The sequence below is a fragment of the Lampris incognitus genome, chromosome 4 (assembly GCF_029633865.1).
Source record: "Lampris incognitus isolate fLamInc1 chromosome 4, fLamInc1.hap2, whole genome shotgun sequence".
In the NCBI taxonomy this organism is placed as follows: domain Eukaryota; kingdom Metazoa; phylum Chordata; class Actinopteri; order Lampriformes; family Lampridae; genus Lampris; species Lampris incognitus.
In genome coordinates this window covers 19,887,603-19,902,103 of record NC_079214.1, presented here as the reverse complement: position 1 = coordinate 19,902,103, position 14,501 = coordinate 19,887,603, and the positions used below count along the sequence as shown (strand labels likewise).

At 44.6% G+C, this 14,501-nt stretch overlaps 1 protein-coding gene across 1 annotated transcript in view; it reads left to right on the top strand.

The window, feature by feature from the left end:
* Window positions 1–14,501, top strand: part of frmd5b (FERM domain containing 5b) — a 140,378-nt gene that overhangs the window by 93,446 nt on the left and 32,431 nt on the right. Inside the window, exon 2 of the mRNA XM_056278876.1 lies at window positions 11,761–11,865. Within this exon, the coding sequence (XP_056134851.1) occupies window positions 11,761–11,865 (105 nt within the window). The remainder of the gene's footprint in view (window positions 1–11,760; window positions 11,866–14,501) is intronic.

Sequence of the window (14,501 nt, the reverse complement as noted above, 5' to 3'; positions counted from 1 at the left end):
GACAGTGACATACAGACACAGTGACAGAGGAATCAGAGCAGCCGACCTCTCTCTCTCTGTGTTCAACAGCGCTGCGGTGACACGGGGAAAGGTTGGCCCGGCGTAGAGCAGGGTGACGCAACTAGACCTGATGGCTTTGGGTCTGGGTTGTTCTGAGTTTCAGACTTTATGTCTTTGGTTAGGGGTGAACTCTGGTTCAAAAGTATTGCTGTACTGTCTCCACTCAAATCTTTGGTATCCCCAAATCATATCCCATAAATCCCCCCATTTGATCCCTCTTAATATGTTATTCCCCTAATCAACAACTTATTAAAGAGGTAGCAAACCTCTAATTGCATTTTTTTTAGCTGAAACTGTGTTAGTATTCCCCCCAGGGTAATTAAACTGATTGCCCTGGTGGTAAATTCAACAGAAAAATGCGACTCCATTGAATAGCTGCTGTGAGGGAGAAAATCTATGCTGGCTCACAGAAAGGTGAATCAGTTCATCCGGACACAACGCTTATCGAGAGGAGCGTTTCATCACTCATCTCAGCTGACTGCAGGTACCCCCACCCTTATAAACAATACGGCGGCATAACCATGGAAACCAACTAATGGTTTCATATGCAAACTGCTGTGACCATTAACTAGACTTACAGCGGTCATGTGTGCTAGTCACAGAGGGTTGTGGAATAGTTGCAATCACAGCATTGTAAGATGGTGACAGATGGACTCTTAGCCCCCCCCCCCTGGTTCAGGGATGGTCGTTCCCTCTTCACATAGATGGCCTCTTTGACTCCCCACTCAAACCAGCGTTCCTCCCTTTCTGACTTTCTGTCTATATGGAGGAATCCGATGACGACTTTATAGTTCAGTGTCTTTATTTCAACGGTGACGGTTACAATCATACAGTAGCTAGCTCCGCAGTAGTGACTCGTCTGAGTGCTAAACATAGACTGACGATTATGTGGTTCCCCTGCGCCCACATGCGTTAGATGGACCAATCAGCTTGCAGCTAACTTAACAGCCAATAGGCGTGCTTGTATCACATCAACCTTATAGCCAAACGGGGTATTATATTCTAGAGAATATTACATCCCCCTTCTTAAGAAATTTAAATCAACATTAGACTCCCAACATTAGTAGCACATGTCCTATATCAAACATATGAACAATCAGGACGAAAGAAAACACATTTTATAGTAATCACTGATAGAGTCAATACTCTTAATAAAACAGGTAATATCATTCATTCAATATTACTGTATGCATATTAAACTACAGTAAGTAATCAAACACTTAAGAGGTAATACAAATGACAAGAACATTTTACAATCTTTTTTTTTTTTTTTTAGATAAGGGCAGCGATCCGCCTACACCCTTGTACATTACATGTCCAGAACCTCTCTGGGCTTCACTGCTCGTCCATACCTTGTCTGGTAGGGGACAGCCTCTGAGGCTGTCTCAGCCGCTGCATGTGAGATGTGTGGTGTGTTGTGAATTGTGAGTTGACCATATTTCTCGTCAGTGCCTGTGTTGGTGTGGGTGTCAGTGTGTGTTTCTTTTGTGTCCAGGAGGTGATGTCTGTTTCGTCTGTACTCCTGTCCTTCAGCTGTGCGGACGTGGCAGGATCTGTTGGTATCCGCTGGCTGGATGACAACTGCTGGTTTCCAACAGCCGTGCTCCTGGAGTCTGATGTGTTGTCCTTCGTGCAGCTGTGACATCGGCTTCGCTGACCTGTCGTAGTACCTTTTCTGCTGCAGCTAACGTTGGACTCTCCTGGCGTGCGTGTCTCTGTGACTGACGACCTTGGGCTGAAGCTGCTGGTGTGTGTTGGGTAGAATTGAGCGTAGATGACGATTCATGAGCAGCTGGGCTGGTGATCTGAAGCTGTCGACAGGTGTGTTCCGATACTCAAGCAGACTCAGGTAGGGGTCTCTCTGGTCAGCCTTGGCCTTTTCCATCAGCAACTTGGCGATCTGTACTGCCTTTTCGGCGAGGCCGTTGCTTTGGGGATAATGCGGACTGGTAGTCGTGTGGGTGAACTCCCAAGTCTTAGCGAAGGTCTCAAACTCCATACTTGAGTACTGAGGTCCATTATCCGAAATAACAGTCTCAGGTACGGCGTGTCTGGCGAAGGTAGCCTTCAGCTTGCGTATCACAGCTGAGGATGTTGTGCTGTGTAGCTTGTCGAGTTCGAAGTATCTGCTGTAATAGTCCACTGTGACGATGTAATTGTCATGATTCCAGGTGAACAAGTCAGTAGCGACTACTTGCCATGGCCTGTCCGGGATCTTGTGGCTGATCATGGGCTCTTTAGTATTTGACGGTCTGTAGGTGAGACAGGTGGGGCACTGTCCAACCATCTCCTCGATCTGCTTGATCATACCAGGCCAGAACACTATGTCACGGGCTCTCTGCTTGCATTTCTCCATGCCCCTGTGTCCTGTGTGTATCCGGGATAACATCTCTGCGCGGAGCGAGGTAGGTATGATGATTTTCTCGCCTTTAAACAAAATGTTATTCATCTCTGACAGTTCATCTCGGTGGTTCCAGTATTCTGCAACTCTCTGAGGGCATCTTCTCCTCTCCTCAGGCCATCCTTCTCTGATTGTCTCTCTCAGCATTGTGAGCTGTGTGTCTGCGGCAGTCGCAACGCTGATTTCTGTCAGTTTCGTGTCACTGACCGGCAGGCCACTGGACACTGTATGTACCTGCATGTCCATGCCTTCTCTGAGGCTGTCATCTTGTTCTGTGAGCGACTTGTGGGACAGCGTGTCTGCCACGGGGATCTCCTTGCCTGGTCTGTGCACGATGGTGAAGTCATACCACTGTAACTGGAGGATCATCCGCTGTAGTCTCGGAGGCGCTGCTGCGAGTGGTTTTCTCATAATGGACTCAAGCGGTTTGTGGTCACTCTCCACGATGACATGACGACCATAGATGTATTGGTGAAAACGCTTGCATCCGAACAGAAGAGCATATAGCTCTTTCTCTATTTGTGCGTAATTGACTTCACTGTCATTTAGTGATTTGGATGCATATCTGATGGGCTTTTCTTCCTGTAGCAGGACTGCACCTAGTCCGTACTTCGATGCATCGACCTGTAGTCTGAGCTCTTTACCAGGGCCATAGTAGGCTAAGACTGGTCCTGATTCACGTGTGATCACTTCTTTCATCTTCCTGAAAGCTTCGTCATGTTGCGCATCCCATCTGAACTCACTTGACTCCTTCAGCAGGTGACGCATGGGTGCGTTGATGTCTGAGAGCAGCGGGGCAAACTTGGACAGATAGTTAACCATACCGAGGATTGTCTCCAACTCACCCTTGTCCTTGGGTGGCTCCATGTCTCTCACAGCTGCAATCTTGGCTGGGTCAGGCTTGACTCCATCCTTTGTGATGCGATGCCCAAAATAGCTGAGATCGTGCTCTTCTCCAGGTTGAGTTTCACTCCTCGCTCTCTGGAGCGCTGCAACATGGCTTGGAGGTTGCTCTCGTGCTCCTCCTTGTGCTTTCCATATACGAGGACATCATCCACTATGGCTGTGACTCCTTGTAGACCTTCGTAGGTCTCATCAACCTTCCGTTGAAACTCGTCCTGGGTGGAGATCAACCCAAAGGGTAGACGAAGGAAACGGTATCTTCCGAACACCGTGTTGAATGTTGTCAACTTGGACGACTCTTCTGCGAGTTTTATCGCCCAGTACCCTGAGCGAGCATCCATGACACTGAAATAGCAGGCCCCTGCCAGTTTGGAGGTGATGTCGTCGAGGGTAGGTAGAGGATAATGAGGTCGTTTCACAGCCTTGTTCAGGTCCTTTGGATCGATGCACACTCTGAGCTTTCCCGTGCGTGGCTTTTCTGCTGCCACCATTGAGTTGACCCATTCAGTCGGTTCTGTGACTTTCACAATAATCTGTTGCTTCTCCATGTTCTGTAGCTCCTCTTTGAGACGGTCGCGTAAGGCTACTGGAACGCGCCTCGGTGGGTGGACCACAGGTGTTACATTTGGGTCAACGTGGATTATGCATTCACCAGGAAACAGTCCTATTCCTTTGAAAACATCTGAGTACTCCTCAATGAGTGACACCTCGGGTGTGTTGGATACAGACAGTGTGAGCTTGATCAGTCCAAAGTCTAGGCATGCTTTTAATCCTAGCACAGGTGGTGCCTGTGTGTCAACAACGTAGAACTTCAACATTGACTGGGTGCCTTTGTACTGGCATTTCAGGTCACATTTACCTTGAATGACGAGCCGCTCACCACCATAGCCATATAGTGGGCGAGTGGAGGGCTGCAATGCACTCTGTATTCCCAGTCTTCTGAAAGCATGTGTGGGAATGACATTAGCTGAGGACCCAGTGTCTACTTTAAAACTGACTGTGTTTTTGTTTGGACCTACTTGCATATCAGTGAAAACTTGATCCATATTTTTACTGTCTTTACCTTGTGTCAATGCGTCAATGAACAGTTCTTCATTGTCTGAGCATCTGTCAGACTCATTTTCCTTCACAGTGTGTACGCCTTTTCCTGGTCTGGAGAGACACACTAGCGAAATGGTTCCATTTGCTGCAGCTGTTGCATTGCTTGCCTTTTGCTGGGCAGGTTTCGTTTCCACTGTGAGTCTTGTTCCCACAGTATTTGCATCCTTTACTGCGGTTGCTGTCTCCCTCTCTCCATGAGGCATTGTCTGACACTGTGCGCCCTTTTGTGTCGTCCTCGCGCCTTTTCCAATGCTTCTTCTTTGTTGCATTCCAACCGATTGCATGCACAGCCTGTTCGCGCGTGCCCGTGCTGGTGCTAGCAATGGTTTTGAGCTGTGCTTGTGATAGTTCATGAGACCAAGCAACGTCTCTTGCTTTTTCCAATGTTAGCTCGGAACCGATGTTCAGCAGTTTCTCTCTCACTCTCGGTGAATGAACTCCGAAAACAATACGGTCTCTGATCTCCTCTTCACTCTCTCTATAATTACAGTCCTTCACAAGCAGTCTCAAATCAGTCATAAACTGTTCGAAAGGCTCGCTAGCTGCCTGTGCCCTTCCATGGAACTTATAGCACGCGAAGATCACATTTGCTTTGGGTTTTACATACCGTTCAAAACGACCGTAGTATGTTTCCAACAACTTTCCTTCTGCTTCTGAGAGCGTCCATGTATTGTAAATGTCCCGTCCTTTTTCTCCTACCCAAATCAGTAGGTAGCTGCATTTAACTTCCTCCGATTTCCTCTTTAAAGGTCCAGAAAACATCAACTCGACATGCAGTTTAAACTTGCGCCATGCTTCGGGCAGACTGCTAGCTTCCCAGTCCATGCGGGGTGCAGGAACTCCAGTGACGTCCATTCTGACTTTACTGTTTCTTCTTTCTTCTCCTTTTCACGCTTTTACTCTGACACCATGTCTGACTTTCTGTCTATATGGAGGAATCCGATGACGACTTTATTGTTCAGTGTCTTTATTTCAACGGTGACGGTTACAATCATACAGTAGCTAGCTCCACAGTAGTGACTCGTCTGAGTGCTAAACATAGACTGACGATTATGTGGCTCCCCTGCGCCCTCATGCGTCAGATGGACCAATCAGCTTGCAGCTAACTTAACAGCCAATAGGCGTGCTTGTATCACATCAACCTTATAGCCAAACGGGGTATTATATTCTAGAGAATATTACACTCCCTATCAAGGATGTGCACATCCTCATCCTTGAAAGAGTGGCCACCGGCCTGTAGATGGGTGTAGACTGTGGCGTCCTGGCCTGCTATGTTAGCTCTCCTGTGTTGTGCCGTCCTCTTGGCCGGCATCTGTTTGGTTTCCTCTATGCTGCCTCTTTCTTTCAGTGCACAAATCCACATTATGATCAACGCCCGGGTGTCATCAACGTCACATGAGGGCACTGAAGACACCGACATCTCATATTGTTTTGCTGAAACACTTGGTCTCCGGCATGTTAGACCAATACAGTTACGAGGCAACATGCCGGCATTAGCCAACTAAACTCTCTGGGTAGACTTGTGGGAAGATGGGGCGCGGAGTGAGTTTTTTTTATTATTATTATTATATTTTATTACCTTTTTCAAAATGTGTGGGCAGAGACAAGCTGAAAGTTAGTGTTTGATGACTCTGAATTAAATCTAAAGGTCACGGTTATTGATTATGTCCATAATGAACCCCTTACTGCGGAGGTAATTCATACAGTTTACCCATATGAAGCCGTTTCTCTGACCCCTATCCTTCACTGCCATTGTCCCCTCTTGTGATTGTCCTGTTTACCTGTTTTTATTTAGTATTCCTCAGTATAACAAGACAGAATAAATAGTCTATGTCTTACAGGAAAAAAAAACAACAAAGATTATAATGCATGCACATATCCCTCTCAACATTAATTACTTCAGTTCGGTACAACAATATATTTTAAGACCCGTTTAATTAATCTGGAAATATTAAATTAAGGGGTGGCTAATGCCCCTTAATTAAAAAATACATAATTTAATTTAAGTAGCATAATAGTTACCAATAATGAAGAGCTTTAGTTAATTCAAACCAGGGTGGCTACGATCTTGTGGCCTTAAAGCATAGTCTCTTGCATACTGTTGTGTTCATGTTTCTTGGGCCTCCGGTGACACGAAAATTCATTTCAAGCCATCCCAGGGCAGGTTTCCATGCAGTCATTATTCACAGGCAATAAGTTAACGCAGACAACATTTAATTGCATCCCAATTTATCACGACAAAGTGCTAGCAACTAGTCACCTGAACAGATATTTCACGCTGGGTGGTGTAGCAGTACGCACAGGACTCCATTACAGACGGTTTTAATGTTGTCATGAATGCTGCACCTCCGGAGCCTCCATATGTGGGGTGTAGTCTTTTGGCTTTGTTACATGGAGAAACATCTCAATACAGCGATTTTCCCATCCTCAATTATAGACCGCTGTGCCGTGGTACAGTGTTAGAAATGCATGAAAGGAGGGGTGTCCGGGTGGCATGGCGGTCTATTCCGTTGCCTATCAACACAGGGACCGCCGGTTCGAATCCCAGTGTTACCTTTGGCTTGGTCAGGCATCCCTACAGACACAATTGGCCGTGTCTACGGGTGGGAAGCTGGATGTGAGTATGTGTCCTGGTCGCTGCACTAGTGCCTCCTCTGGTCGGTTGGGGTGCCTGTTTGGGGGGAGGGGGAACAGCGTGATCCTCCCATGCACTATGTCCCCCTGGCGAAACTCCTCACTGTCAGGTGAAAGGAAGCGGCTGGCGACTCGTCATGTATCAAAGGAGACTCGGTAGTCTGCAGCCCTCCCCGGATCGGCACAGGGGGTGGAGCAGCGACTGGGAGGAAGAGTGGGTTAATTGGACAGGTACAATTGGGGCGAAAGGGGGTCCCCCCCCCCAAAAAAAATGCTTTAAAGGGCCTACCCAGAGTTGGGCTTCAGTGATTTCCCTCCTCTGTGATGCCCCTCCTCTGTCCATTTTCAAATAATACATCAGTTGTGTGTGTGTGTGTGTGTGTGTGTGTGTGTGTGTGTGTGTGTGTGTGTGTGTGTGTGTCCGGGAGTGCAGTGAACATAGGTGATCAAACCTTCTGATGTAAGCATCAGAGCATGTTCACTGTATCTCCACAACGCAAGCGACGCTCAGCCAAAAACTTTGCATTTCTGGGACATGTTTTCAACCGGACGGTCTAATTTTCAAATGATTTCTCTGAGCCTGGTCCATGAAGTCAACCAGATTGCCAAAATGTCCGGTATAGGTTTTTTGCATATGATGTCACGAACCACAGATGGAGGGCGGGAAGTGATTTTCTACATAGGAAGCACTGTCACAAACTTTCGAAATGCCAATGTTTGGCGTCATTAACTGAGAAACCACAAGGAGGTTTTATTGAGTACCAAAAGTTGTTGTTCATGAGGGGGGGGGGGGAATGCAAGAAATTGACTGAAAACCATTATCCAAAACCAACTACAGTGCACATGCTGCTAAGCTGAAGTAAAAGAATCATTTAAAGTGGTGTTTGTTTTCACACAAAGTTATTGATCAGCACACAGATTATTGTAAAGAAAATTTGGGAAAAAACACAATCACATCATGATAAGCCGCGTGCATTTAAGGCACAGGCCTACCGGGAGAAGGAAAATACACGTACACAGGAAAAGCCCCCCCCCCCCCCCGTTACAGGGTAAGTCTCTCAGTTCACATGTAGATGTGTTTAGTAGGAAAGAGAGCACACACACGCCGCCCACTGGACCTTTACAGTGGCGCAGCCATTTCTGTGGGCGGGCCTGCGAACGCGTGTTTTGGTTTTGACACTGTCGCTGCCCGATCTGACGCAACCGCAGAAGTGAGTCGCGCATGCGCACTGTTGACTTAGCTCGGGCAGCGATGGTCGAGCGAGCTAGAGGGTGAATGAAGAGAAGGAGTGGTTGTAGCGGGAGCAAACGGTTTTTTTTACGGTTTTAAATCACTATAACCACGAAAGGTTCTTCATCATAAAGTCACAGCTGTCCACAAAAAAATTTAGGTTGTTAGGTCTTTCAGTTTACGAGGTATTAGTCGCGGACGGACACACATACACACAGGGACGCAGGAAGTAGGGTTGCTGAGGGGGCTGGAGCACCCCCTACGGTGTGAGGCTGAAACTGCAAGGTAAAAAATGTTTACTAAACAAATCAATGATTATTTTTTTTGACAGTAGCATTTTAGTGCAATCAGTCTATAAAACACGGTTGTTCATTAAATGGTTAATATCTACCCTTAGCTATTTTTTTAATGATATTTTATTTTCTTCCATAACATCTGGTGTATTTTCTCTCTGTGCATCTGATGCACAGACACAGAGCAGCTAGCAAGGCGTGAGTAATCATGACCGGTAATGGCGGGTTAGGTGTCACCACCGTTTCCTTAAGGTGGGCAGATGTTATTTTTATGATGTTTCACTTTGTTCTTGGTTACGATATTTATAGTATGCATGGGTTCGCTGTAAATTTCAGATGCCTTGTGTGTCCATTGTTTTAAACTTGGTGTGGTGGTGTTGCTGAACGATTAGTTATGCGCTGTTATTATTATTAATTATTAATGTTCTCGGTGTGTGTGTGTGTGTGTGTGTGTGTGTGTGTGTGTGTTATAAAGCGTCAACAGTAAATCGTTTTGTGGATCAGGGAGAGACCTGCATTCCGCGTGTGAGCTGTCCATAGCTGAGTAGGGTGCTATGCTGCTTTGACATACAGCGTGTTGCTGTCCATGTTTGCTGTCTGTTGTAATGTAAAATGTTCCAAGTACTGTCTGCCCCCCCCTCCAGTTTAAGTTTCATGTACCCTATTACAAAGCAACAAAAACAACAAAAGTATTGGTCGAGATACATGTGTCTGTGAAATTACAGCGCTGTTTCAGAACCACGGGCAGCGCTGTGAGATGCGCGTCCTCACAAGAGTATTAGATTTGTACGCAGCGATGTAATGATGGGGGGAGGGGGGGCAACAGTTTGTTGGCCATCCAAATCAATACAAAATTCGTGTATGTTGCACAGCATTTAATATGACGTCATTATATATTTAATATGATGTCATTAAATACAATTTCTCTCAGCACCCCCAACTCTGACTGACTTCCCGCGTCCCTGAACACACACACACACACACACACACACACACACACACACACACACACACAGCCAAACGCACAATTCTTTCCAGGCTACCGCCTGGCAGACATAAAAATTAGCAGGCACACCATCTGACGTCCTAACTCGAGTCTCCTCCACACACACACACACACACACACACACACACACACACACACACACACACACACACACACACACACACACACACACGCGTGTCTTAAAGGTAAAAGCACAAACCTCTAGGACATCTTGTCATAAGTCTCACATGATAAGGAGCAGCTGTGCTCAGTTGTGCTGCATGACTCATATGTCATAAACACAGCAAATATGCAATAAAAGACTAAAACGTTTAACATAGAGTAACTCTACAAGTAAGAAAACGGTGTTATGGAGCAGTTTTTGACTAAAATGCACCCTTAATCACTATCAACTGGCCTTGCTTATCTCCCATTGCACAGACAGCGACAAGACGCACCAACGTTAATGAAAACTGTGACATTTACCGTACTGAATACTGGGATCAGACACTTAAACAGAATCAGAACAGCTAGTTAAATTTTCTCTTGCCTCTGAGAGAAATACTATCTTGTGACTGTAATTGAGGATCACACATTTGAATTGCCTTGATCGTGTGGCAGCTTAGTCAGCCCTGAGTTGGCAGTCTGCAGCCTGCACCGGGCCTGTGCAAGACCCACCTCAAGGTCTTGCATTTTAAGAAGCTGCAAGATTGATGGGAGTGGGAACGATTTAAATATCGCAGTCTTTGTTCAGTGCTGAATTTTGCTAACTTTGCAAGGTTAGCCTAAGCTATACTTTCTGGCTGATGTTGTTTTTGTCTATGTAAGCTACTGTGCTCAGCGGCAGTTTTGTTACCACTTGTCTCTTTGGGTAGATACAGGTCTCTGCAGGGACTGTGCCCATTATCATAGTCTGCCTGCCACTGACTGGGAAGTAGGCCCATTTACTCTCTTACTCACTGTCAGCCCTAATGAAAAACAGATTTGAATGTGAATTCCTTTTTTAAAAAGTTTTACTAATTGACTTGGGCTTTGCATATTTTGCAAAATTATTTAAACAATACAAGATGTGGACACTTTGCACATGTTCAGGATAAGAGACATTAAGGCTATAGCAAAATATTTTTTTGTAAATGCATTTCCCAGGTTGTCATGGCTGTAACGAAACCCCGTGCATCCACCTTCCATCCCCAAACCCACCACCGTTCACCCCTGCTACACCTTGTCTCACTACTTTCCCCAGTATTCTTTTCTGCAGCCGAGATTTTCAGAGACTTCACAGATGGCTGCCACCGGGTATGAATATTTGATACCCCTCAGATATCTCCCCTGAGGACTCGTGAAATATTAAAACACTTTCTGGTGTCCGTTATTGAAATTTCAGCTTTTCAGAATCCCCTTCCAAAAAATAGACTGCTCACTGGGCAGGAAAAATCATTTTCATGACAGCGTCCGTGTTTTTCCTTTGTGTTTTCCAAAATTCTCGTGGTACATTGGTGACAGTACCTATTCAGTTTAGAGGTCAATGTACCAACCTCCAGAAAAGAAAAAAAAACATGTCATTTAATAGATGCTTTATCAGAGAACCACACCATGAATACATACATGTTTATCTGAGGGTGTACCCTGCAGGAATAACTTAAATACCTTGACAGATAGATAGATAGATAGATAGATAGATAGATAGATAGATAGATAGACAGACCAGCATATACATGCATACATATATGTCTTTAAGCATACATATATGTACATACATATGACTCTCCTCCTATTGACAAACCCCCCCCCCCATCGTTTGGTTGTGGTTTCTTTATTTGATTCTTCTTTTGGTTCTCACCCAACAGTACCTGGAACGAGAGGTGCACAATAGATTTGGTCAGGTTATTGATATCACCAAGAATGACCATGGAAATGATCAGTTATCAGATATGGCAAAAAAATAAAAACGAACAAAAAACTCAATAGTGTGCATCCTTACTTGCAACACCTTAATCTTGACTCATCCGTGTAACCTGAAAGCCATTAAGAGGGATTAAATTCTCTCTTGCTAAGCTGTTTCTTTGGTGCTACGGTGTGCAGTGTCATTATTTTTTGATTTCCATGAGAGGCAGTCCATTAAGTATTTTCTCCCATTATCGCTCTGTTCCAGCGGGATGCCAAGGGACAGTACCTGTTTGACCTCATCTGCCACCACCTCAACCTGCTGGAGAAAGACTACTTTGGCATCAGATATGTTGATCCAGACAAGCAGAGGGTGAGTCTTTATTTCGGGACTAATAAAACCTTTTAGAAGAACGAGTTCTGACTGAAGCGGATGAGTGGCCACAGAGGAAACGGGGGCAGGATCCTCTTTGTAAAAATCTGTCTTTTCTCTCACACTCGGTCACTGTTCCACCTCGTATCTCTCTGTTCCCTCTTTTGCTGCAAATGCCATTGCTCTACATTTCTTTTCCATTAATATCTGCTTGATACTGTGTATCTTTTTTCAGTCACAATTGACACAATGTCTCTCTCTGTACACTTTCTCTCGTTTTGTCTCTCCCACTCTCTGTATTCCTGTGTTTTTGAAATATCTAGCAAAAAACAAAAGCAAAAAACTTAATTTCTAAATAATCTCCTTTCATTCTCATGGTTAAATCTCACCATTTTTATATGATGTCAGCCAAACTGTGCTGTTAATTTTAACATTAGAATGTAAAATAGGATTAACATTAGCTAAATACCGTATTTACATATGACTTGTGTGTCGTTATGTAAGGCATTGCCAAAAAAAAAAAACCCAACAACAACAAATGCCTGCTGTTGCTTTAAATCCGGGTGTTTGTTGCCTCACCTTGAGTTTTATCAATTTAGCGAACAAACATGCCGCATCTTTTCAAAACTGTGTAGGTGTCAAACAAAGAAATCAGGCTGTTGTTCTTGAGAAACTTGTTGAGAATAGAAGAGTAAGGACGCTAGCTATTTTGAGGCACACGAAACAGACTTTCCCGAGAAGCCTTGAGCTTGTGTTTAAGACAATCTGGAAAGTTATACTGGTACCACCGCTGCACTCCTGCAAACTTTTCTTTATTCTGTATTTGTGTCTGAAAAGTTACAATTCTGCAGCAAACCACAGCGGGGGAAAAGCTGGGCCTTGTTTTTTTCTTTTTTAAATGACAAGCTGCACAAATGCAGTGTAAAAAAAAAGAGATCCAAACTTTGCTTTGGAGGTGATGCAAAGATTAAGAAATCATTAGTGGCTGCTTAAATACAGTGCTGCTTGAAAGTTTGTGAACCCTCCAGACATGGTCACTGTTTTTGTAAAAAACATTAAAATAAGCTTATTACCCATACATCCAAATCCCAATTTGTAAGGCACACCTTCCAAATAATGGACACACACACAAAGAGAGATATATTTTCATTATTTAATTCAACAAAGGTGGTTTATTTCACAAAAACTGAAAACTTAACATGTGCAAAAGTATGTGAACCCTTGTATTAGTAGCTTGTGGCTCCTCCTTTTGAGGCCATTACTTCAACCAAACGTCTTCTGTAACCACTAACCAGTCTCTAGCATCTGCTTATGGGGATTTTTGCCCACTCCTCCTTGCAGAACTCAGCCAGTTGAGAGAGGTTGGAGGGACATCTGGTATGTACCAACTTCTTCAGGTCTCGCCACAACATTTCAATTGGATTAAGATCCGGACTTTGACTGGGCCTATCCAGAATACGAATCCTCTTTCTCTGAAGCCATTCCTTTGTAGTTTTGCTGGAATGCTTTGGGTCATTGTCTTGTTGCATAATCCATTTTCGTCCCAGCTTCAACTCCCTGACTGATGGCAGGAGATTCTGGTCAAGAATTTGTTGATATGCCGGAGAATCCATGGTTCCTTGGATAATATGGAGTCGTCCAGGTCCAGAAGCAGAAAAGCAGCCCCAGACCTTCACATTTCCACCACCATGCTTCACTGTTGGGAGGAGGTTCTTTTCTTCATATGCAGTGTTGGCTTTTCTCCAAACATGTTGGTTTTGATTGTGACCAAATAATTCTATTTTGGATTCATCTGTCCAGAGAATGGACTTCCAGAAGGTCTCTGGTTTGTCCAAGTGCTCTCTGGCAAAGTTGAAATGGGCAGCTTTGTTCTTTTTTGAGAGCAGAGGCTTCCTTCTAGCAAGCCTCCCATGAATGTCATGGCTATTCAATTTTCGTCTGATTGTAGACGCATGCACATTTGTCCCAGATGCTATCAGAGAGGTCTGCAACTCTCTAGAGGTGATGTGTGGGTTGGCCTTTACCTGATTTATTATTTTTCTGGTGCTTCTGGGTGATAGTTTTGATGGGCGTCCACTTCTAGGCAGAGTTGCTGTCATGTTGAAGGCCCTCCATTTGTAAATTATATGTCTTACAGTGGATGGATGGAGCTGGAATCTTTTGGAGATGGTCTTATATCCCTCCCCAGACTGATGGGCTGTCACTACCCTCTTCTTCATGTCCTCGGATATCTCCTTTGCTCTCGGCATTGTTGATTTGTATGGGACCACAGTGGTTTGGTTGGTTTCCTCTCTCTTTTAATTAGTGCAGGCCAAACCCTTTCCCAAGGATGTCTCATTTCCTTGGTCTGCTTAAATGATTAATTAAGCACCCAAATGTGTTTCACCCGAGTCTGTTACCTGCTTGACTTAACCAATGCAGCTGGGGGTTCAATTACTTTTGCACATACACTAATTCCATGTTTCATGTAGTTTTTGGGCTACTTAAACAAGTCCCACTAAACAAGTACATGCAACTGATAAACATATATCTGACATTTCATTCATAAAAACTAGTGATGATGGAATAAGAAAATCATGGTAAAACAACAGAAAAATCTAAACTGCTCAAGGGGTTCACATACGTTCAAGCAGCAC